The 25,420-nt window shown below is 36.3% G+C and overlaps 1 protein-coding gene across 1 annotated transcript; it reads left to right on the top strand.

Moving 5' to 3' along the window:
* The first annotated feature begins 5,983 nt into the window (after window positions 1-5,983).
* LOC148573956 (uncharacterized) lies at window positions 5,984-7,353 on the top strand. Its single transcript, XM_088505847.1, has 2 exons — window positions 5,984-6,916; window positions 7,330-7,353. Exons 1-2 carry the CDS (start codon window positions 5,984-5,986, stop codon window positions 7,351-7,353), a joined length of 957 nt encoding a protein of 318 aa, XP_088361973.1.
* Window positions 7,354-25,420: the final 18,067 nt, after the last annotated feature.

Here is a 25,420-nt window from a genome sequence, read left to right as displayed (position 1 = left end):
CTTTTCCAAGGTAATCACAAAACCCAACTACGTTCAATTTCTTTCCCAAGATAAATGAATGCTTGAATGAAGAACGAAATATTTCTAGTAAATCAAAGAGAGATGCAGAGAAGAAGAAGAATAAAAATAATTTAATCCATCAAATAACAATAGAGCTCTCTTTCCCAATGGAAAGAGTTAGTGATTCATAACTAAAATATTTACAAGTAAGAAAGTGGAAGAGGGAAGAAGTGTGGGTGAGAAGAGAGGGTCCGAATACTCCTCCCAGTGGTGTGTTCCTCTTCCCAGAGTGAAATCTAATGCCTATATTTAGGCTTTCCTAAATTACAAATTGAACTGAAATTAAATGTAAATTATAATTAAATGAAAATTCCTATTCTAGATGCTTCTTATGGCCTTGATTGGTTGACAATTGTGGTCTTGCTTACTTGAGCTTTAAAGTGGACTTGAGTGAGAAAGGTGCATCAGATTGAGGTCCAGAGTGGCTTAGCATTGGTGCTGGCGTTAGCACTAGCGTTAGTCACACTAACGCTATGACTTGCTCCCAAGTTGGTGTTTTTGGGGCTTAAAGATGCCTATTGTTTGTGCTCCAATTTGATGCCCACTGACGTGCGAAAAATTGCTGATTAAGAATTTAATATATAAATAACGTTGCGAGTACAGTTCTTAACCGACGAAAATTTCGCTTATTGATGCATTCGCATTTTTGCTATATTAGCTAGTCAGTTTAGTTAGTTTTAGCTTAGTTTCATTCATTATCTTTGAAATAAACAAGCATTCGTATGAGTTTCACTTCCAAGCATTAAAATACCAAGGACTAGGTTAATTGTGGCCAATTTCATGCAAATGAGTCAAGGAGTTAATAAACAAGCTTATGTGAATGATTTCCTTTGAAATTTATTGCATAAGATGGCAAGACTTTGGGGAAGTATATTTGGTTTATGTTAGGTGATGAAGCAGGAAGGCACCGGAGCAAGAAATGGAGCAAGGAAGCTTGAAGATACACCAATGTTTGGCAAGAAAGCAGAGGAGTGCATGCTGCCAACGCTGGTTATTGCTAGCGTGTTTGGCAACAACGCCCAGCAGCACTGGGGAATGATCCTGGGAAGGAGTGGCACGTTGCCAACTTGGGTTACCACAGGCGTGTTTGGTGATAACGCCAAGCAACCCTGGAGAGTGATCCTAGAGGGCTCGAGCATGTTGCCAACTCCATAATTCATGGACGTGTTTGATGGTAACGCAGGCAAGCAACGCCAAGCAAGAAAGCTTGTCCAGGAAAGGAAGCCAGCACGTTGCCAACGCCAGAGTCCAAAGGCGTGTTTAGGGGCAACGCTGCAAGCAAGGCTGGAAGCTATAAGGCAGCAATGGAGAGAAATCCCAAGGCCTCAAGCACGTTGCCAACGCTGAGTGTATGGGCGTTCTTCAAAGCAACGCGGCAAGAAAGCAAGGCCTTGGAGAGGAGCTAGGGAGGCTCGAGCACGTTACCAACGCCAGCTTTCATTGGTGTGTTTCAAAGCAACGCTGGGCACTCACTCAAGGTACCCCTGGCCTCCACTCTAGCACGTTGCCAACGCCACCAACAAGGGCGTGTTTGCTGACAACGCCAGCAGCAAGAAAGCTTGGTGCCATAAGGAAGGCTCGAGCACATTGTTGGGCTGGGAGAGCATGGGCGTGTTCCAAGGCAACGCCAAGAAAGGAAGCAGCCCTGGAGAGGTCATCGAGCGTGTTGCTAACTTGGAGAAAGGGTGCGTGTTCCTTGGCAACACAGGCAAGCAAGGATGCTGGACCAGGAAAGAGCTCGAGGGCGTTGCCAACTTGAGGATGAACTGGCATGTTCATCAACAACGCCAGCTTCATGTCTCAGCCGTGAAAGGTTTTTGGCACGTTGCCAACTCCAGGATACATTGGCGTGCCCAATGATAATGCCAGGCAACCATGGAGAGTAGTTCTAAGCACTCGAGCACGTTGCCAACGCCAAGTTCTATAGGCGTGTTCCAAGGCAACGTAGCAAGCAAAGTTGAAGATTAGAAGGCAGCCCTGGAGGGAAGCATCGAGCACGTTGCCAATGTGCCAACAAGGGGCGTGTTCATCAACAACGCCAGCTCCATGTCTCAGCCCTGGGAGGTTTGGCATGTTGCCAACTTGGAGGAAAGGGTGCGTGTCCAGCAACAACTTCAACAAACTTGGTAGCCTGACCTTACCTTCTTTGAGGAAGCATAACTTGAGATAGGAAAATCCAATTGAGATGATTCTAAGTGCATTAGAAAGAAGACATTCTGAGCTTTCCAATGATGTATGATAGTCCATATTGAAGCAGAGGATTGAAACTCAAATTCTGGGCAACATTAGGCATGTAAGTAGAGTCAAGAAGAAAAAATGCCAAGTTGTTAGCAACAACTTGGGCTAACAATGCCCAGCACAAAGCCGCCAGCTCATGAAGCATGTTGCCAACGTGCCTTTACACTGGCATGTTTGCCAGTAACGTCCCCATTGGGCCAGGAGCATTATGAATGAGCTCCTCCTTCCCTGTTTACCAAAACTTCTTCGATTGACTTCTTCCATTGAGCCAAGAATTTAACAAAGAGTAAAGCCCACATTGCTAGCCCAATTGAAGATCTCTAAAGGAGTTTTAGGAGTAGTATAAATAGAAAAGAGTTGTGTACTTTTAGGGGGGCTTGGACTTTTATTTTTTTACTTGTTTTTAGACTTTTACACTGAGACACTATTACACTGGCAATTTTTACTTTCTCTCACCGGTCTTCTATTTTGTTTTTCTTGGAACTTTGAATTTCAGTTTTAAGGATTTCTTCTTCATTTTTTCTTCAATCTTCATCCTTCTCCACTCAAGTTTAATGTCTACTTTTGCACTTGTTATGGAATTTAGAGCTATGATTCACTAAACCCCATTTTCATTAGGGGAAGGAGCTCTGTTTATTTGAATGGGTTGATAACTCTTCTTTTCCTTCTCAATTCAAGTGGTTCATCCAAGAGGAAACTCTTGTTCTTCAAAGATTCAATCACCATCGAGAGAGGGGTTGAATCTATATGAATTATGTGGTGAACTTGAGAAAGGAGTCATATACTTCAGTTTAGAGTTCATCCTTTCATAATTTCCTTGATTAATACACTTTGGGTTGGTATGTGAGATGTAACCACCCTTGGTTGAGATCCTAGGAATTGTGTGGCTTGAAGGATTAGTTAATAAGCTTCATCTCTTCTCATGAACAATTAGATCACGAGAGTGGCAATTGGTTGTGTTGAGAGAAATTGAGTTACCAAGAGATTGGAACTCAATTACCTACAATCTGCCATGGATCTATACCCATGATTGAGAAGGAATTGATCAACATCAATTCATGAGAATTTGCATCTCTGATCCCTAATGATCTCTCCCATCATTAATTCTCGTTCCTCTTGTTCTTTAGTTATCTTGAATACCCACTACCCAATTCCCTTCTACATTCTTGCAATTTAACATTCTTGCTATTTACATTATGCTCTAAATTTACTTGCAATTTAATTTCTGCATTTTATATCCATGCACTCTACTTTCTTGCAATTTACTGTTTATGTCATTTAAGTTTCTTGCAATCTAAGTTTCCGTTATTTACTTTCAGTCATTTAATTTTCTTTCATTACTTCAGTTATTAAAATTTCTTGTCATTTAATTCCTTGCAATTTCTTTCAAGCATTCAAATCTCATGAAATCAAAACCATGTTTGCTCAACTAAACTACCAATTAACTAAAGTTGCTTAATCTACCAATCTCCGTGGGATCGACCTCACTCCGGTGAGTTTTACTACTTGATACGATCCGGTATACTTGCCGGTTCTACGTGAATTATTAATTTTCGCATATCAAGTTTTTGGTGCCGTTGCCGGGGATTGGCAAAGATTAACAATGATTAAGTGAATGGTAGTTTAGATTAAGCATTTTTTTCTTTGTTATAGCCCACTAACTGTTTGATATTTTATTTTGCTAACTTTAACTTCACTCTAGCAATAGAGTGTTTCATTTGTGTTGTTGGTTTGTATGTTTGTGTATGTCAGGGGCAAGGAGACTTGATCCTGGAGACGAGAGAACCCTCCGAAGGTTAAGAAGAGAAGCAATAGGAAAAGGGATAATTGGTGGAGAGGATTCAGAAGGAGAAGACCAAGTCATGGAGGGCAATTCACATAACCCTGCTGAGGGAGTTGCCAACAATAACAACCCACCTCAAAGGAGAGTTCTAGCTTCTTACACTCTCCCAAATCCAAGACACTGCGGGAGCAGTATACTTGCTCCCAATGTTCATGCAAACAACTTTGAATTGAAACCTCAGCTTATCACTCTCGTGCAAAACAATTGTTCCTATGGAGGAGGTCCCCTTGAGGATCCAAATCAACACCTATCTGTCTTCCTGAGAATATGTGAAACTGTCAAGACAAATGGTGTGCATCCAGATGTTTACAAGCTGCTATTATTCCCATTTTCTTTGAGGGACAAGGCATTTCAATGGCTGGAGACATTTCCCAAAGAAAGTATCAACACTTGGGATGATCTGGTGAACAAATTCTTATCCAAGTTCTATCCACCTCAAAGGATCATCAGGTTGAAAACGGAGGTGCAAACGTCACTCAAATGGATGGGGAATCATTGTATGAGGCATGGGAGAGATACAAAGCTCTGATTAGGAAATGTCCACCTGAGATGTTCAGTGAATGGGATAAACTTCAAAATTTCTATGAAGGGTTGACGCAAAAATCTCAAGAATCCTTGGATTACTCTGCAGGAGGCTCGCTACAATTGATGAATACAGCCGAAAAAGCTCAGAATCTCATAGACATGGTGACAAATAACCAATACTTCTTTGCTCATCAGAGGCAACGCCAACCTATTCAAAAGAAGGGTGTATTGGAACTAGAAGGAGTTGACACAATCTTGGCACAGAACAAGTTGATGCACCAACAAATCCAGCAACAAATGGAAATGATGGCTAAGAGAATAGATGGCCTCCAACTAGCTTCAGTGAGCACAAATCAACCTTCAACTGAATGGGGCCAAAGTGAAGCAGGCAATGTTGAGCAGCAACTAGAACAAGTTCATGCATAATACCTCAAATTCTTCTTAAAATGACTTCCATGGTGACACATACAACTCATCCTGGAAGAATCACCCCAACCTGAGATGGGGTGATAATCAAAACCATTGGCAGAAGAACAACAACTCCAACCATTCCTGCAACACACACAGCCAAAATCACTCATCTAACAACACTAACCAATACAAGAAACCACAAAACACATATCAACTACCCCACAACAATTAACAAACTCATCAAAATAACTTTCCCGCACCAACATCCAACCCACAAAACTACCACACCAGCCCTTCAAACAATTTCCAGCAACAACAATCAGCCCCCATCATACCACCAATTGACCATCATGAAAATAGAATTTCAAGTCTTGAGGCAGCCCTACAAACAATTGCTCAGTCTACTCAAATCTTGATCAAGGGCAAGAGAGATATGAAGCTACCATGAAGAACCTTGAAAGGCAAGTGGGACAATTAGCCAAACAAGCTGAACGGCCAACTAATGTGCTTCCAAGTGATACAATCTCCAATCCAAGGGAAGAATGCAAAGCTGTGCAGTTGAGAAGTGGCAAGATAGTTGGAAAAAAAGTCAACAAAGAAGCAACAGAGCATGAAGTGGAAGATACAATAGACAAGAAGGAGGATGAAAAGGCATCAACATCCAAAAAGAGCAAAGAAACTGAGGAGCCATTAAGCAAGTTGCCAACTCAAAACAACAATACCAATAGCAAGGAAATTGTGAAGCCACAGCAAGAGGAAAGAAATGAAGGGGTAAAATCTTATACACCCAAGCTCCCTTACCCAACAAGGATACACAAAGGAATAAGAGACCAGTAATTCCCAAAATTCTTAGAGATCTTCAAGAAGCTTGAAATTAACATTCCATTGGCCGAAGCTTTGGAGCAAATGCCATTGTATGCAAAGTTTCTTAAAGAATTGATCACCAAGAAGAGAAGCTGGCAGGAGAAAGAAACCGTACTCCTCACTCAAGAGTGTAGTGCCATCATTCAAAAGGGACTGCCACCAAAACTCAAAGACCCAGGCAGCTTCCTCATACCATGCACAATTGGGAATATGGCCATTGATAAATCACTCTGTGACTTGGGAGCAAGCATTAACTTAATGCCTCTTGCCATGATGAAAAAGCTGATGATAGAAGAGGTTAAACCTACAAGGATATCATTACAACTTGCTGACAAATCCCTCAAAATACCAAATGGAGTAGTGGAGAATCTCTTGGTAAAAGTGGGAAATTTTATATTCCCAGCTGACTTTGTGGTGTTGGACATGGATGAAAAGGGAAGTAATTCGGTCATTCTTGGTAGACCCTTTCTGACCACTGCTAGAACAATCATTGATGTGGAGAAGGGGGAGATGATCTTAAGAGTACATGATGAGCAAATGACCATAAATGTCTTCAAGGCAATGCAATACCCAGCTGAGAAAGAGAGTTACATGAGGATTGATGTGGTGGATTCCTTAGTTGAAGAAGTATTTGAAACAAACCATCAATTGAAACAAGAGGAAGTCCAAGACATCCAAAAACAAGAAGAGAACAAATTGGAAGAACCAGAGGAACCAAGTGAAGCCAAGAAAGAAGAGGTGCCACAACAAGAGTTGAAACCATTACCCCCTCATCTTAAATATGCATTCCTTGGTGAAGAGGACAACTTTCCAGTAATCATCAACTCTACATTGAGTGCAGAGGAAGAAGAAAAACTCCTTGTGGTATTGAAAGCTCACAAAGATGCATTGGGATGGACCATTAATGACTTGAAGGGCATAAGCCCTTCCATATGTATGCATAAAATTCTCTTGGAGGAAAATTCTAAACCAGTGGTACAACCTCAGAGAAGATTGAATCCCACAATGAAGGAGGTGGTTCAAAAAGAAGTACTGAAGCTGTGTAAAGCTGGGATCATTTACCCTATCTCTGATAGTCCATGGGTTAGCCCAGTTCAAGTAGTACCAAAGAAAGGTGGGATGACTGTCATTGTCAATGAGAAGAATGAGCTTATTCCAACAAGAACAGTGACTGGATGGAGGATGTGCATTGACTATAGGAGGCTGAATGATGCCACACGAAAAGACCATTTCCCCCTCTCTTTCATTGACCAGATGCTAGAAAGGATGGCTAGCCATGCTTATTACTGCTTCCTTGACGGATGCTCTGGTTATAACCAAATAGTAGTTGATCCCATGGATCAAGAGAAGACCTCCTTTACCTGCCCTTTTGAAATCTTTGCTTACAGGAGAATGCCGTTCGGATTATGTAATGCCCCAGCTACCTTTCAGAGATGCATGTTATCAATCTTCTCAGACATGGTAGAAAAATTCATTGAAGTTTTTATGGATGACTTCTCCGTTTTTGGTGATTCTTTCAATGCTTGTTTGCACCATCTTACCCTAGTCTTGAAAAGGTGCCAAGAAACCAATTTGGTTTTAAACTGGGAGAAATGCCATTTTATGGTACCCGAAGGAATTGTTCTTGGTCACAAAATTTCAAGAAAGGGTATAGAGGTGGACAAAGCAAAAGTAGAGATTATAGAAAAGCTTCCACTGCCAACAAATGTAAAAGCTGTTAGAAGTTTCTTGGGCCATGATGGGTTCTATAGACGGTTCATCAAAGATTTTTCTAAAATAGCAAAACCACTAAGCAACTTGCTTGTGGTGAGCAACCCTTTTTCCTTTGATGATGAATGTAAACAGGCCTTTGAGACTCTAAAAGCTAAGCTCACCACAGCACCAATTATCACACCCCAAGTTGGGGATTACCTTTTGAACTTATGTGTGATGCAAGTGACTTTGCAATTGGTGCTGTGCTGGGGCAGAGAAAGGACAAGAAGCACCATGTCATCTACTATGCAAGCAAAGTATTGAATGAAGCTCAAAGAAATTATACCACAACGGAGAAAGAGCTACTAGCTGTGGTGTATGCTTTTGATAAATTTAGGCAATATTTGATTGGTTCCAAAATTTTAGTTTACACTGATCATGCTGCTCTCAAGTATCTAATGTCAAAACAGGATGCCAAACTAAGGCTAATTAGATGGATATTGCTTCTACAAGAATTTGACATTGAGATCAAGGACAGAAAGGGTAGTGAGAATCAAGTTGCCGACCATCTATTAAGGTTGCCACAAGGGACAAGCCAAGATATATCTCAACCAGTAAATGAGAATTTTCCAGATGAGTACCTCTTGCAAATCCAACAAACCCCTTGGTTTGCAGACATGGCCAACTACAAAGCAGGAAGGAGTATTCCACAAGAGTACACAAGGCAACAAGTTAAGAAGCTGCTACATGAGGCTAAGTTATTCTTGTGGGATGAGCCCTTCCTATTCAAAAGATGCCCAGATGGAATGATTAGAAGATGTGTGCCGGAAATTGAAATGAAGGACATACTATGGCACTGCCACAATTCAAGCTATGGTGGTCATTTTGGAGCTGAAAGGACTGCTACAAAGGTCCTCCAAAGTGGGTTCTATTGGCCTTCTATCTTTAAGGATGCTAGAGATTTTGTGAGTCACTGCAATGAATGCCAAAGAACAGGAGGCTTGACAAAGAAGAATGAGATGCCTCAAAAGTTCATTTTGGAAGTGGAACTCTTTGATTTATGGGGAATAGACTTCATGGGACCCTTCCCTCCATCCTACACATTCAAATACATTTTGGTGGCAGTGGAGTATGTTTCAAAATGGGTAGAGGCAATAGCCACCACTACATGTGATGCTAATGTGGTATTGTAATTTCTAAGGAGAAACATCTTCACTAGGTTTGGGGTGCCAAAGGGACTTATAAGTAATGGAGGAAGCCACTTTTGCAACAAACAATTGAACTCCTTCCTCCATAGATATGGAGTAACCCACAAGGTAGCCACACCCTATCACCCACAGACAAACGGACAAGCTGAACTTGCAAACAGAGAGTTAAAGAGAATTTTGGAGAAAACTGTGGGAGCAACGAGAAAGGATTGGGCAAGGAAGCTGGATGATGCACTCTGGGCATATAGGACAGCATTCAAAACCCCATAAGAAGATCTCCATTTCAGCTGGTGTATGGGAAAGCATGCCATTTACCTGTAGAGCTTGAACACAAAGCTTTTTGGGCCACAAAACTTCTAAATCTTGATGCCCAAGCAGCAGGAGAGAAGAGACTGTTGCAACTCAATGAGTTAGAGGAATTCAGACTTGAAGCATATGAGAATGCCAGAATATACAAGGAAAGAGCAAAGAGGTGGCATGACAAGAAGATCTCTCCAAGGACATTTGAACCAGGCCAAAAAGTGTTACTCTTCAACTCTATGCTAAAAAATTTTCCTGGAAAGCTTAGATCCAAATGGACTGGTCCATACACCATCACAAGAGTTTCCCCTCATGGTTATGTGGAATTACTTGATGAAGCCTCAAAAGGGACATTCACAATCAATGGTCATCGGGTGAAGCTCTATCTTGGTGGCCCCTGAAGCAAGGAAGAAAGTATGCACTTGTTAACATGAGCAAAGGAGCTGCAATGTCAAGCTAAGGACAATAAACAAGCGCTTCATGGGAGGCAACCCATGCACAGGAGTCTTTTATTTTCATGCTTTAGTGATCAATAATGAGAGGTTGCATCATATACATCTAAGAGAATAAAGATTGAACTAGCACATAGTGTATGCAAAGCACTAAGTTTGGTGTGGTCAATCTTGAAGCAAATGCAAAAAAAAAAAAAAAAAAAATTTGCAACACTTATTCACAAACTAAGTTTGGTGTCCACACATACACGAAAATGCTAGACCATGGAGCAACAATGTAGTTGTCTCTTCTAGTTATATAAAAGCAACCATTAGAATTAAAATTTTTTTTCCTTTATGATCTCGTTGAATTTCTTTAGTATGAGTCCAAGCATTACAAGCAATTCTAAAGCCTTTGTATTCTTGCTGCAGGGAGGTGAAAGAAAGAAGTGATGGAAGAATCTTGAAGGGAGGATCACGGACACACACACAAGAAAGGAGAAGTCACATGTGCCTTGGGTTTTGTGCACCCACATGTACCTTGGATTGTGTGCATTGAGGAAAACACCTTAGCATGCATTAGGCAATGAAGATGCATGCTTCCCATGCTGTGACCGAACCATCAAGACCATTCCCTCACCATAAATATGACTTTAAAACACTCCAACCACAATCATTAAACCTCACTTTGTCCTCACTTCTATATCTACTACTCTCCATCACCACATTTCATCAAATCCCCTCAGCCGAAATCACACTCAACCATTTGAGTACCCTTGCTTCACAGATTTTTGCCTTGATCCTAAGAATTGCTCAGAAAAATTCAAGATGCACTATTTCCCCTAGCCTACCCGAACCACGCCCCTTCTTCATTCCTTCTCACAATCACTTTCAAGCCTGCATTCCTTACCTTGTCGCCATATCCATCTAAACTCCCTTCATGAACATTTTCTTTATGCTTGAGGACAAGCATTCTTCTAAGTTTGGTGTTGGAAGATTTGATCCTTGTGCAATTAAATTTCAATGGCCTCATCATCAAGAGCTAGGAAGGGAAAGGACAAGCAACCCGTAGAAGATGAAGAACAAAACACCTTTGATCGAAGAAGATTCAAATCCACACGCAATGAGCGCGTCTTTAGTTGGATGACAGGCAAAGACGTTGTCCCGGAGTTACCTTTCAAGCTAAGAAAGGAGGAATACTCTGAGATACAAAAAATAATTAGAAAGAGGGGATGGGAGCTTCTCTGTAATCAACCTCAAGAAGTGAGCATGGTTCTCATCCATGAGTTTTACACCAATGTGATAAGAGAATTTGATGATGAAGAGCCATACAAGAGCTATGTAAGAGGGGTGACTATTGACTTTAGTCCAGACACCATCAACAGGGTGCTAAAGACCAAACCAAAATGGTTCAAACAAGCTAGCTATGAGGAAAGGGTTGAAAATGATCCAAGATATGTGGATGTGCTAAGTGACCTGTGCAAAGTAGGCACGGATTGGGTGTTGGATTCACAAAGACAACCACTCAAACTCAGAAGAGGTGATCTCATACCTCAAGCAAAAGGATGGCATGACATAGTGAGGAGATCATTAATCCCTACTTCAAATAATTCCGAAGTGACAGTGAATAGAGCAATAATGATCCATTGCATTATGAAAGGAGGGAAGATCAATGTGGGAGAAATTATAGCCAAAAACATCATTGACATAGCCGAGAAGGTCAAACGGGACAGTTGGCTAGGATATCCTAGTACTATTCTGCGCTTATGTGAAGAAGCTAGAGTGCCTCTCGAAGAATTTGAAGAAACTGACGTGGTGTCTATTGGAAAGCCTCTCACCAAGGAAAGATTGGAATTTGTCACTACGACCCAATTGGAGAGGCAACCTTTAGCAAGAAAAAAGAAAAGGAAAGAAGCAAGACAAGAGGAAGAGCGTCAAGAAATGGAAGAACCAAGTACCTTGAACATGAATCAACTCCAAGCCGCTTTGGAAGGAATCTCGGGGCAATATTCACAAATTCAAAGAAGCCAAGAGGAACAAGCTCAACAACAAAGGGACCTTTGGCAAGTAATGAATCAGCAAAGAGAAGTTCAAGTTCAATGGATGAGTCAGCAAAGTGAATATCAAACACACATAATGGAACTACAACAAGAACAATATGACAAGATGTATGAAATCATCAACAACTCAGCTGCTGAATATGGAAGATCCATGGAGAAGGTAATACAAGAACAAGCTCAACTAAGGAAAGAGAAAGCTCAGCAAATGGAGCTTCTCCATAGGATGGATGCTAGACAAGACACATTTCACAGAGAATTCAATGAAAGCAGAATGTTCAAGGAGGCCAGACATAGAGACAGAATTGATTATGATATATGCACCCAGGAAAAACTCAGCTACCTTTGTGGAACAATCCCAGTGCTCAACCCACAAATCCAAAAATTTAATGAAGCGCACAAGATATTAGAAGAGTAGGAAATTGCAAGGGTGAAATTTAATGCTGAGAGGCTAAAAGAGAGGATGATAAGCTCAGGAATATGGAAAAGAGAAGAGGAGGACTCAACAACAAAACAACAAGGAGAAGTAAGAAAGAAGAAGAAAGAAAATCCAAAGGGCAAAGGAAAGGGACATAATGACTAAAGGTGGTGAAGTTCTTTTTAGTGCTTTATTAAATAAAGAAGATGTATATCTGAAACATGGTATACCTTCTAGGTTGTTTTCTTTTATGCATTTTCATTTATGTTGCTTACTCCATGTATCACTCACATGCTTGGAATGTTTGCTTGTCTTAAATACTTTTACTTGCCAATGGAATAAAAGATGTAGTTTGAACAAAAACAGAGAGAAATCTAGCTTAGGAGAACAAGATTGTCTGATACAAAGTGTTAGTACATATATGCTTTCATTGTGAACGAATCAGAGCTCAAGAAATTAAAAGGAGTTAAGATGCTTGCTTACACAAAACTAGTTGGTTAAGGGTTATAAGACTCAAGAAGTTAGAAGCACAAAGATCCTTGACAATGGAGTAATACACAAAAATTTTGAAGAGCAGAAAAAGAGAAATAAAGAAAACAAAGAACAAATAATGAAAGGCTAGGCATCAATGACAAAATTTGGATATGTGTCTGTGGTGATTGATGTTAGGAGACATACTTGGGCTAGTAAATCCGAGGGGTGCTTCATCACCCGGTAACTTGAGTTAACTAACTCGGGATTATCGATTGAAAACTCACATTCAAGAGTAGCTCTATAACAGAACATTTAGCAACCCAAAGAGGTGCTGGACACCACTATCCAAATAAAATTCCAATGTTATATGCCTGTGATTGAATGTGTTAAGGAGAGAGGCTTGAGTTAGTAAATCTTTAAGAGTGCTTCAACACTTAATAACTTAAACCAACTGGTTTGAGATTGTTGATTGAAAGCTTATGCTAAAGAGCCGCCTTAAGACAAGATTTTTAGCTCAATTGAAACAACGGAAATTTGAGAAAAAAAGGGGGAGAAAAGAGAAGTAGAGAAAAGAATAGTTTAAGGATTAGGTGCTAAGGTATAGAAAAAGAGTCTAGTGAAATTAACCAACCTAGTATTGAAGCAAGCATTTCAACTAAGAATTTGGATTAGCCTTGATCAGTTGCACTAAACAGATGACTACACGAATGAGGATGACATGTTCCATGGAAGAATTCTTCTCTGTTAAGACATTCAATTCTTGCATCTTAAATTCTTTTGTCAAATTATTTTACCCCTTGCTTGAGGACAAGCAATATTTTAAGTTTGGTGTTGTGATGCATTCGCATTTTTGCTATATTAGCTAGTCAGTTTAGTCAGTTTTAGCTTAGTTTCATTCATTATCTTTGAAATAAACAAGCATTTGTATGAGTTTCACTTCCATGCATTAAAATACCAAGGACTAGGTTAATTGTGGCCAATTTCATGCAAATGAGTCAAGGAGTTAATAAACAAGCTTATGTGAATGATTTCCTTTGAAATTTATTGCATAAGATGGCAAAACTTTGAGGAAGTATATTTGGTTTATGTTAGGTGATGAAGCAGAAAGGCACCGGAGCAAGAAATGGAGCAAGGAAGCTTGAAGATACACCAATATTTGGCAAGAAAGCAGAGGAGTGCATGCTGCCAACGCTGGTTATTGCTAGCGTGTTTGGCAACAATGCCCAGCAACACTGGGGAATGATCCTGGGAAGGAGTAGCACGTTGCCAACTTGGGTTACCACTGGCGTGTTTGGTGATAATGCCAAGCAACCCTGGAGAGTGATCCTAGAAGGCTCGAGCACGTTGCCAACTCCATAATGCATGGACGTGTTTGATGGTAACGCAGGCAAGCAACGCCAAGCAAGAAAGCTTGTCCAGGAAAGGAAGCCAGCACGTTGCCAACGCCAGAGTCCAAAGGCGTGTTTAGGGGCAATGCTGCAAGCAAGGCTGGAAGCTATAAGGCAGCAATGGAGAGAAATCCCAAGGCCTCAAGCACGTTGCCAACGCTGAGTGTATGGGCGTTCTTTAAAGCAACGCGGCAAGAAAGCAAGGCCTTGGAGATGAGCTAGGGAGGCTCGAGCACGTTACCAATGCCAACTTTCATTGGCGTGTTTCAAAGCAACGCTGGGCACTCACTCAAGGTACCCCTGACCTCCACTCTAGCACGTTGCCAACGCCACCAACAAGGGCGTGTTTGCTGACAACGCCAGCAGCAAGAAAGCTTGGTGCCATAAGGAAGGCTCAAGCACGTTGTTGGGCTGGGAGAGCATGGGCGTGTTCCAAGGCAACGCCAAGAAAGGAAGCAGCCCTGGAGAGGTCATCAAGCGCGTTGCTAACTTGGAGAAAGGGTGCGTGTTCCTTGGCAACACAGGCAAGCAAGGATACTGGGCCAGGAAAGAGCTCGAGGGCGTTGCCAACTTGAGGATGAACTGGCATGTTCATCAACAACGCCAGCTCCATGTCTCAGCCGTGGAAGGTTTTTGGCACGTTGCCAACTCCAAGATACATTGGCGTGCCCAATGATAACGCCAGGCAACCATGGAGAGTAGTTATAAGCACTCGAGCACGTTGCCAACGCCAAGTTCTATAGGCGTGTTCCAAGGCAACGTAGCAAGCAAAGTTGAAGATTAGAAGGCAGCCCTGGAGGGAAGCATCGAGGACGTTGCCAACGTGCCAACAAGGGGCGTGTTCATCAACAACGCCAGCTCCATGTCTCAGCCCTGGGAGGTTTGGCACGTTGCCAACTTGGAGGAAAGGGTGCGTGTCCAGCAACAACTTCAACAAACTTGGCAGCCTGACCTTACCTTCTTTGAGGAAGCATAACTTGAGATAGGAAAATCCAATTGAGATGATTCTAAGTGCATTAGAAATAAGACATTATGAGCTTTCCAATGATGTATGATAGTCCATATTGAAGCAGAGGATTGAAACTCAAATTCTGGGCAATATTAGGCATGCAAGTAGAGTCAAGAAGAAGAAAAGCCAAGTTGTTCGCAACAACTTGGGCTAACAACGCCCAGCAAAAAGCCCCCAGCCCAGGAAACTCATGAAGCACGTTGCCAACGTGCCTTTACACTGGCGTGTTTGCCAGTAACGTCCCCATTGGGCCAGGAGCATTATGAATGAGCTCCTCCTTCCCTGTTTACCAAAACTTCTTCGATTGACTTCTTCCATTGAGCCAAGAATTTAACAAAGAGTAAAGCCCACATTGCTAGCTCAATTGAAGATCTCTAAAGGAGTTTTAGGAGTAGTATAAATAGAAAAGAGTTGTGTACTTTTAGGGGGGCTTGGACTTTTATTTTTTTACTTGTTTTTAGACTTTTACACTGAGACACTATTACACTGACAATTTTTACTTTCTCTTACCAGTCTTCTATTTTGTTTTTCTTGGAACTTTGAATTTCAGTTTTAAGGATTTCTTCTTCATTTTTTCTTCAATCTTCATCCTTCTCCACTCAAGTTTAATGTCTACTTTTGCACTTGTTATGGAATTTAGAGCTATGATTCACTAAACCCCATTTTCATTAGGGGGAGGAGCTCTGTTTATTTGAATGGGTTGATAACTCTTCTTTTCCTTCTCAATTCAAGTGGTTCATCCAAGAGGAAACTCTTGTTCTTCAAAGATTCAATCACCATCGAGAGAGGGGTTGAATCTATATGAATTGTGTGGTGAACTTGAGAAAGGAGCCATATACTTCAGTTTAGAGTTCATCCTTTTCATAATTTCCTTGATTAATACACTTTGGGTTGGTATGTGAGATGTAACCACCCTTGGTTGAGATCCTGGGAATTGTGTGGCTTGAAGGATTAGTTAATGAGCTTCATCTCTTCTCATGAACAATTAGATCACGAGAGTGGCAATTGGTTGTGTTGAGAGAAATTGAGTTACCAAGAGATTGGAACTCAATTACCTACAATCTGCCATGGATCTATACCCATGATTGAGAAGGAATTGATCAACATCAATTCATGAGAATTTGCATCTCTGATCCCTAATGATCTCTCCCATCATTAATTCTCGTTCCTCTTGTTCTTTAGTTATCTTGAATACCCACTACCCAATTCCCTTCTACATTCTTGCAATTTAACATTCTTGCTATTTACATTATGCTCTAAATTTACTTGCAATTTAATTTCTGCATTTTATATCCATGCACTCTACTTTCTTGCAATTTACTGTTTATGTCATTTAAGTTTCTTGCAATCTAAGTTTCCGTTATTTACTTTCAGTCATTTAATTTTCTTTCATTACTTCAGTTATTAAAATTTCTTGTCATTTAATTCCTTGCAATTTCTTTCAAGCATTCAAATCTCATGAAATCAAAACCATGTTTGCTCAACTAAACTACCAATTAACTAAAGTTTCTTAATCTACCAATCTCCGTGGGATCGACCTCACTCCGGTGAGTTTTACTACTTGATACGATCTGGTATACTTGCCGGTTCTACGTGAATTATTAATTTTCGCGTATCACTTATCAATTTAAAAAGAGTTGTCACAATTTAAGAATAAAATACTGGGAGTAGAGTTCACAGGTCGTCTCCCAACGAGTTGACAAAAGAGTGCAATTTATTGGTCAGGAATTTTCTAAGAAATTTTAAGAGTTGGAGAACAGAAAAATAAATGATTGTAAATTAAAGCAATGAAATTAGCAAGAGAATTTATATAATCAAAATAAAAAGCCTTGACCGGGAGAAGACTAATTGGAAGTTATATCCTTGTTGAATTTTTCCAAGTGCAATAGTAAGAGGTTGTTGTTTTTACTTAGTTAACTTTTACCGAATAAAGGAAAGTCAAGTAATTGAGCTAACTCTAATTCACAAGTGCTAATCCTCTCCTATGGAAGGATTAGCGTTAGTGACTAGAGAGTTAGCCAACAACTTCTAATTAAAATTGACACTTGAGTATTCCAACTCAAGGGTCTCCTGTTAATCAACTCCCAAGTCAAGTTAGAAGTCTACTCCATTGACATGAATACCACTTCCACAGACATATAAAGGGAATAAAAAGAAGACATGATAAATTAAATAAAATAATTATTGAAAATTAATTAAAGGTAAAAGTAGTTCTTCACATTAATAAATTCCAAAATCAAAGATATCCATATGTATATCTGAACAGGGTAAATGGGTGATTAAAAGAATAAGGAAAGAAGAAAACAAACTAGACTGATGGAAACTTCAACAGAGGTAGTAGCTCTTTTCAATATCCAAAATCAAAAGCATAAAACTCTCAAACTATGAATGTGAAGAACCCTAGAGGAAGTAATATTTCTCTCTCCAAGATTCAAAACTAAAACTAAAAACTGTGTAAAAATGAATATGTGTTGAGTCTCTGATTGTCCCCTGGCTCTAGTCTGTGTTTCTGGGCCGAAAACTGGGTCCAAACTCAGCCCAAAATCACCTCTAGCGTCGTCTGCGATTTCTGCACGTGGTGCACGTCACGCATACGCGTAGGTCACGCGTACACATCGATGGTCTTCTTCGTGTGTCTCGCGTACGCGTCAGGTACGCGCACGTGTCGCTGTGAAAATATCCAAATCACGCGCACGCGTGAGCCATGCATGTGCATCGATCCTCGCTGGTTATCTCCTTTATTTCTTGTGCTCCTTTCATTTTTGCAAGCTTCCTCTCCATCCTTTACGCCATTTCTGCCCTATACAGCTTGAAAACACTTAACGCACGGATCACGGCATTGAATGGTATAAAGGGGAATTAAAATACACAATTTAAATGCTTAGGAAGAAAGTTTTCAACCATAGAACAAAATTGGGAAGGAATTGTAAAATCATGCAAATTATATGAATAAGTGTGCAAAGACTTGATAAAAACCACTCAAATTAGCACAAGATAAACCATAAAATAGTGGTTTATCAATCTCCCCACACTTAAACATTAGCATGTCCTCATGCTAAGCTCAAGGAGACAAAAGGAATGAATGGGGGAAAGTAAGACTCATGAGATGCAACCTATGTATGTGAATGCAACTATATGCTAAGATGTTTCTATCTACTTGGTTAAAAGTAAACAAGTTCTCCAAGACAAACATAAATCAGATTCCACTAATTCAAATAACACAGTAAGAGACAGGTAAACTTGTAAGAAGATAGCTCATGAAAGCAAGGAGCATAGAATCAAGCATTGAACCCTCACTAGTAGTATATATGCACTCTAATCGCTCAAGTGTCTAGGGTTAATCCACTCTACTCTTCTCTAGTCATGCTTTCTAAAACTTTGTTCTTCATCTAACCAATCAACAAATATTTAATGTACCAATGCAAACATCATGAGATCTTTTTAAGCTTGTAATGGGGCTAAGGTAAGGGTGAGGATATATATATATGGCTAAGTGAGCTATAATATGAATCTTTGACTAACTTAAGTTCTCACCTAACATACACATACTCTATATAATTCTAAAATCATGCCTAGCTACCCAAAACCACACTTTTGTATATTTCACATACTCATATACCAAATTTTCCTTAATTCCACCACATATGCATTGATCTTTTATTAAACTTGACATTGGGGTAATTTTGTCCCCTATTTATTTATTTATTTATATTGTAATATATTTTATTTTTGATGAAAATGAAAGCAAACATAACATATCAATGCACATGATTTTTCTGGTCTCACATGAGTATGCACCCAAATTTCCAATACTTTTGTCAACACAATTTCATTAACCCAAGTTCCCACAATTCTCCACACTTAATTGATACACAATCTCTATCTTAAGCTAACCAAAGATTCAATTGGGGTAATTAATTATTTTTCCGCTTAAGGCTAGTGATGCGGTAAAATACAGAACTAATGGGGATTAAAAGGCTCAAAGTGGCAAACAAAGGTAATTGAAATGGTAGGCTATTTGGGATAAGTGAGCTAATAACAAATGATGACCTCAATCATATGTATGCATGCAAATACACTAAACAATGGACATATAGAATGGAACAAACTATAGATTACAATCATAGAGAAGAAAACACACAAAAATAAAAATCATGGTTAAATAATGTAACCATATAATTAAACTCAAATCTCACAGGTTGTGTGTTCTTAGCTATAAACCATGTTCCAAATTACAATCTTCAAACAAGTTTAACATAAATTTTCAATTTAAATTAGTGAAATACTATAAAATAGGGTCTTGAAAAGAAATTTATTACTTTAACCAAGCAAAACATACATGTAATCTATCCTATCTAACAAAAGAAAAACTAAAATGCTGGTGTTAAGAGAGAGAGATTACCTCTGAAAGTAAAGGACTGACCTCCCCACACTTAAGGCTTGGCACAGTCCTCCGTGCCATCAGTAAGGAGTAAGGTAGGGCTGGAAGCATCGCCTCCACTGTCTGGTTCGCCATGGCTCCCTGTGCTACTGGGTGAAGGGGAGTCCGGAGTGTCCTTCTGTTCCGGAGGTGGGTGGGTACAAACTATGAGTTCCTTCAGATAGGTGTATCGACGCTTGTTACATTGCTCCATTTGCTCCATCCGCCGGTCTTGCCGGTCGAACCTCTCAAGGATCTGAAGGAACATCTGATGGACGGATGGTGCTTGTGGTGTGGATGATGGTGGAGTAGAAGAAGGAGGAGTATCAAAGATGGGCCTGATAAACCACTATTTTATAGTTTATCTTGTGCTCAATTGAGTGGATTTTATCAACTCTTTACCCACTTATTCATGCTATTTGCATGGTTTTACTTTTTCCGTCCTGATTTTGTGCTATGATTGAAAACATGCTTCCTTGGCCTTATATTTGCTAATATTAATCCTCTCTTATTACCATTAGATGCCTTGATATGTGTGTTAAGTGTTTTCAGAGATTACAGGGCAGGAATGGCTTGGAGGATAGAAAGGAAGCATGTAAAAGTGGAAGGAATACAAGAAGTTGAAGGAACTACAAAGCTGTCAGCCTGACGCTCTCGCACTAAAACGGTCATAACTTGAGCTACAGTGGTCCAAACGACGCGGTTTTAGTTGCGTTGGAAAGCTAATGTCTGGCGCTTCGATTTGATATATAATATATCATAGTTGCCTTGACTCTAGGCGACGCAAATGCGCGCTCCACGCGGACGGGTCGCAGTGACAAAAATAGCGTGGCAGATTTCTTCTCCAGCGATTTATGGGCTGTTTTCGACCCAGTTTTCGGCCCAGAAAACACATATTAGAGGCTATAAAATGGGAGAATCCATTCATTCATAATCATCAGCTCATAATTCATAATTTTTAGTTTTAGGTGTAGTTTTTAGAGAAAGAGGTTCTCTCCTCTCTCTTAGGATTTAGTTTTAGGATTTAGGATTATTTCTTCTTCATCACAGGTTCAATAATGCTAAATTTTTTTTCAAGAATATTTTTGTTATTTTTTTATTTACCAGATAATGCTATTTCTTCACCAATATAGATTAAATTTATTTTAAAAATTTAAACTTTTTAAATTTTTGTTTATTGGATATTTTTGAAATTCTTTAATTTTCTAATTTTTGGTAAAAAAATAATTTTAGTTTCAAAATTTAAAAATAAAAAATTTTCATCTATTTTTTTTGTCTTCCTAATATTGTTGGACTTTATTTTATTTTTTATTTTAAATAAAAAATTAAATTTTTAAATTTAAAAATTCAAAACAATAAAAAAAATTTCTTTTGAAATCTTAAATTTTTTTTGAAAATATTTTTTTTTATTCACCGGATAATGCTATTTTTTCTCAAATATAGAATAAATTAATTTTAAAAATTTTACCATTTTAAATTTTTGTTTATTGGATATTTTTGAAATTACTTATTTTTCTACTCTTTTGGTAAAAAAATTATTTTTCTAGTTTCAAAATTCAAAAATAAAAAGTTTGAATTTTTTTTTTGTCTACCTAATATTGCTGGACTTTATTTTATTTTTTATTTTAAATAAAAATTTTAATTTTTAAATTTAAAAATTCAAAAAAATAAAAAATTTTGTCTTTTGAAATCCTAAATTTTTTTTAAGAATATTCTTTTATTTTTTTATTCATCGGATGATGCCATTTTTTCACAAATATAGAATAAATTAATTTTAAAAATTTAAACTTTTTAAATTTGTGTTTATTGGATATTTTTTAAATTACTTATTTTTCTACTTTTTGGTAAAAAAATTATTTTTCTAGTTTCAAAATTTAAAAATAAAAAGTTTTCATCTTTTTTTGTCTTCCTAATATTGCTAGACTTTATTTTATTTTTCTATTTTAAATAAAAAAATTAATTTTTAAATTTAAAATTCAAAAAAATAAAAAATTTTGTCTTTTGAGATCCTAAATTTTTTTCAAGAATATTTTTTATTTTTTTCTTCACCGAATAATGCTATTTTTTCAAAAATATAAAATAAATTAATTTTAAAGATTTAATCTTTTAAAATTTTTGTTTATTGGATATTTTTGAAATTGTTTATTTTTCTACTTTTTGCAAAAAAATTATTTTTTTAGTTTCAAAATTTAAAAATAAAAAGTTTTCATCTTTTTTTTGTCTACCTAATATTGCCGGACTTTATTTTATTTTTTATTTTAAATAAAAAATTTAATTTTTAAATTTAAAAATTCAAAAAAATAAAAAATTTTATCTTTTGAAATCCTAAATTTTTTTCAAGCATATTTTTTTATTTTTTAATCACCGGATAATGCTATTTTTTCTCAAATATAGAATAAATTAATTATAAAAATTTTACCTTTTTAAATTTTTGTTTATTGGATATTTTTTAGATTACTTATTTTTCTACTTTTTGGTAAAAAAATTATTTTTCTAGTTTCAAAATTTAAAAATAAAAAGTTTTCATTTTTTTTTTGTCTACCTAATATTGCTAGACTTTATTTTATTTTTTATGTTAAATAAAAAATTTATTTTTTAAATTTAAAAATTCAAAATAATGAAAAATTTTATCTTTTGAAATCCTAAATTTTTTTTCAAGAATATTTTTGTTATTTTTTATTCCCCGGATAATGCTATTTCTTCACATATATAGAATAAATTAATTTTAAAAATTTAAACTTTTTAAATTTTTATTTATTGGATAATTTTGAAATTCTTTATTTATCTAATTTTTGGTGAAAAATTATTTTTTTAGTTTCACAATTTAAGAATAAAAAGTTTTTATCTTTTTTTGTCTTCCAAACATTGTTTTAGTTTCAAAATTTAAAAATAAAAATTTTTCATCTTTTTTTTGTCTTCCTAACATTGTTGGAATTTATTTTATTTTTATATTTTAAATAAAACATTTAATTTTTAAATACAAAAATTCAAAATAACAAAAAATTTTGTCTTTTGAAGTCCTAAATTTTTTGTTTGAGAATTTTTTTATTTTTTTATGCACCGGATAATTCTATTTTTTCACATATATAGAATAAATTAATTTTAAAAATTTAAACTTTTTAAATTTTTGTTTATTAGATATTTTTGAAATTCTTTATTTTTTGGCAAAAAAATTATTTTTTAGTTTCAAAATTTAAAAATAAAAGGTTTTCATCTTTTTCTCTTATCTTCCAAATATTGCTAGACTTTATTTGATTTTTTATTTTAAATAAAAAATGTAATTTTTAAATACAAAAATGAAAAAAATAAAAAAATTTGTCTTTTGAAATCCTAAATTTTTTTTCAAGAATATTTTTGTTATTTTTTTATTTACCAGATAATGTTATTTCTTCACCAATATAGAATAAATTAATTTTAAAAATTTAAAGTTTTAAAATTTTTTGTTTATTGGATATTTTTTAAATTCTTTAATTTTCTAATTTTTGGTAAAAAATAATTTTTTATTTTCAAAATTTTAAAATAAAAAGTTTTCATATTTTTTTTTGTCTTCCTAATATTGTTGGACTTTATTTTATTTTTCAATTTTAAATAAAAAATTAAATTTTTAAATTTAAAAATTCAAAACAATAAAAAAATTTTTCTTTTGAAATCTTAAATTTTTTTTTGAGAATATTTTTTTATTTTTTTATTCACCGGATAATGCTATTTTTTCACATATATAGAATAAATTAATTTTAAAAATTTAAATTTTTTAAATTTTTGTTTATTGGATATTTTTGAAATTATTTATTTTTCTACTTTTTAGTAAAAAAATTATTTTTTTAGTTTCAAAGATTAAAAATAAAAAATTTTCATCTTTTTTTTTGTCTTCCTAATATTGCTGGACTTTCTTTTATTTTTTTAATTTTAAATAAAAAATTTATTTTTAAATTTAAAAATGAAAAAATAAAAAACTTTGTCTTTTGAAATCCTAAATATTTTTTCAAGAATATTTTTTTCTTCACCGGATAATGCTATTTTTTCTCAAATGTAAAATAACTTAATTTTAAAAATTTAATCCTTTTAAATTTTTGTTTATTGGATAGTTTTGAAATTATTTATTTTTTTAGTTTTAAAATTTAAAAATAAAAAATTTTCATCTGTTTTACTTATTTTCCAAATATTGCTGGACTTTATTTGATTTTTTATTTTAAATAAAAATTTTATTTTTAACTTTAAAAGTTCAAAAAAATGAAAAAATTTGTCTTTTGAAATCCTAATTTTCTTTCAAGAATATTTTTTATTTTTTATTCACGGCATAATACTATTTTTTCACAAATATAGAATAAATTAATTTTAAAATTTAAACTTTTTAAATTTTTGTTTATTGGATATTTTGAAATTCTTTATTTTTTGGCAAAAAAAATTATTTTTTTAGTTTCAAAATTTTTAAATAAAAACTATTCATCTTTTTTTCTTATTTTCCAAATATTACTGGACTTTTTTTATTTTAAATAAAAAATTTAATTTTTAAATACAAAAATTAAAAAAATAAAATATTTTGTCTTTTGAAATCCTAAATTTTTTTTCAAGAATATTTTTGTTATTTTTTTATTCTTCGGATAATGCTATTTCTTCACAAATATTGAATAAATTAATTTTAAAAATTTAAACTTTTGTTTATTGGATATTTTTGAAATTCTTTATTTTTCTAATTTTTGATAAAAAATTATTTTTTTAGTTTCAAAATTTAAGAAAAAAAAGTTTTTATCTTTTTTTTTGTCATCCAAACATATCCCACTAAGCATTCAGCTGTCCAAGTAGTGAAGGATACTTCCATGACGGAGTCTACGTCGCACCAAATTTCTGCAGTGACTTCTGCTGAAAGCATTGGATGAAATAGAAGCCGTTAAAGAACCCAAGCAAGTTTTCATACATTTATGTCCTCATGTGTGATGACAAGTCATCATATGCTAGTTTTGCAAGCATTTTTCACTTGTTTCATTAGTTTTTATGCACTTTCTTGCATTGTAAGTTAGCAATTTGGAGTGGAATTGCATGGTTTCTTTGAATCAATCAACCACCATTTAATTAACACAAATCTTGAAGTTTAAGCTAAAATTAATTGGTTTTAAATGAATTTTAAGCTTTTTGAATTTTGTGACACTTTGATTGGTTGTTTTGATTAATTGTAGGTGAAGAAAAAAATAAGAAAAGCGTGGCCAAAGGAAGAGAAGCGTGGCTCAAAGAAGGAAAAGCGTGGATGCATTCAAGAAACAAGGGTATAAAGCTCTTGCCAAGAGCATTAAAGCTCTTGTGGAGAGCTTTCCTTCAAATAATCAAAAGCCAAGCTCTTGCCAAGAGCTTAAAAGCTCTTGCCAAGAGCTTTATCAAAAGCACATGGAAGAAGGAAGCAAGGCAAGCTCACATGCAAAGCTCTTGCCAAGAGCTTTGCCCAAGAGCTTTTTCAGGCATTCCAAGGGAAAAATCAAGGAGAAAAAGCTCAACTATGCACTCACCAAGACTTGAACCCATGACCAAGGGGAGGGGCCAGCGCTATTCCACAAGGAAAAAGATTCGAACAGGGAGCATCAAGGAAGCAAGGCCTTGTGCGCCACTCACTTGCCAAGGAAAATGGCCAGCAACTTCCTTCACCAAGATTCGAACCGAGTACTACAAGGAGGCAAAGACTTAAGCGCTACTCTTGTGCCAAGAAAATTAAATCCACAAGTGCTCCACCCAAGACTTGAACCAGGGACCTCAAGGACAAGTAAAGCTCTTGCCAAGAGCTTTAAGCTCTTGCAAAGAGCTTTGTTCTCTTGTCACAAGGGAAGGACCGTGCGCACTGAAACAAGGAAGGGAAGCAAAGCTCTTGCCAAGAGCCGAGCCTTCGCCTGGGAGGTGCACCATGGGCTGAAAATTGAACCAAAAATCCAAATTAATTCATTTCTTCACCAAATTTTAGAGCCCACCCAAATTCTTAGATCCAAATTAGGAAGTGTATAAATAGGTGTTAGTTTGATTTAGAAAGCACCTTTTTACACCTTTTACTTTCTTTTAGAATTTTCACTTGTAATTTTGAGAGTTTTTTTTACTTTGATTT

Source organism: Arachis ipaensis, chromosome B2, assembly GCF_059453495.1.
Source record: "Arachis ipaensis isolate K30076 ecotype BB chromosome B2, ASM5945349v1, whole genome shotgun sequence".
Classification (NCBI taxonomy): Eukaryota; Viridiplantae; Streptophyta; class Magnoliopsida; order Fabales; family Fabaceae; genus Arachis; species Arachis ipaensis.
Note: the sequence above shows the minus strand (reverse complement) of the source record. Positions and strands in the feature narration are given on the sequence as shown.

Coding starts and splice junctions, on each gene's coding strand:
- LOC148573956 (XM_088505847.1), top strand. CDS start 5,984: ATGCCATTGTATGCAAAGTTTCTTAAAGAATTGATCACCAAGAAGAGA. Junction 6,917..7,329: donor AGGAAAATTCTAAACCAGTG/GTACAACCTCAG, acceptor CTTTGCTTACAG/GAGAATGCCGTTCGGATTAT.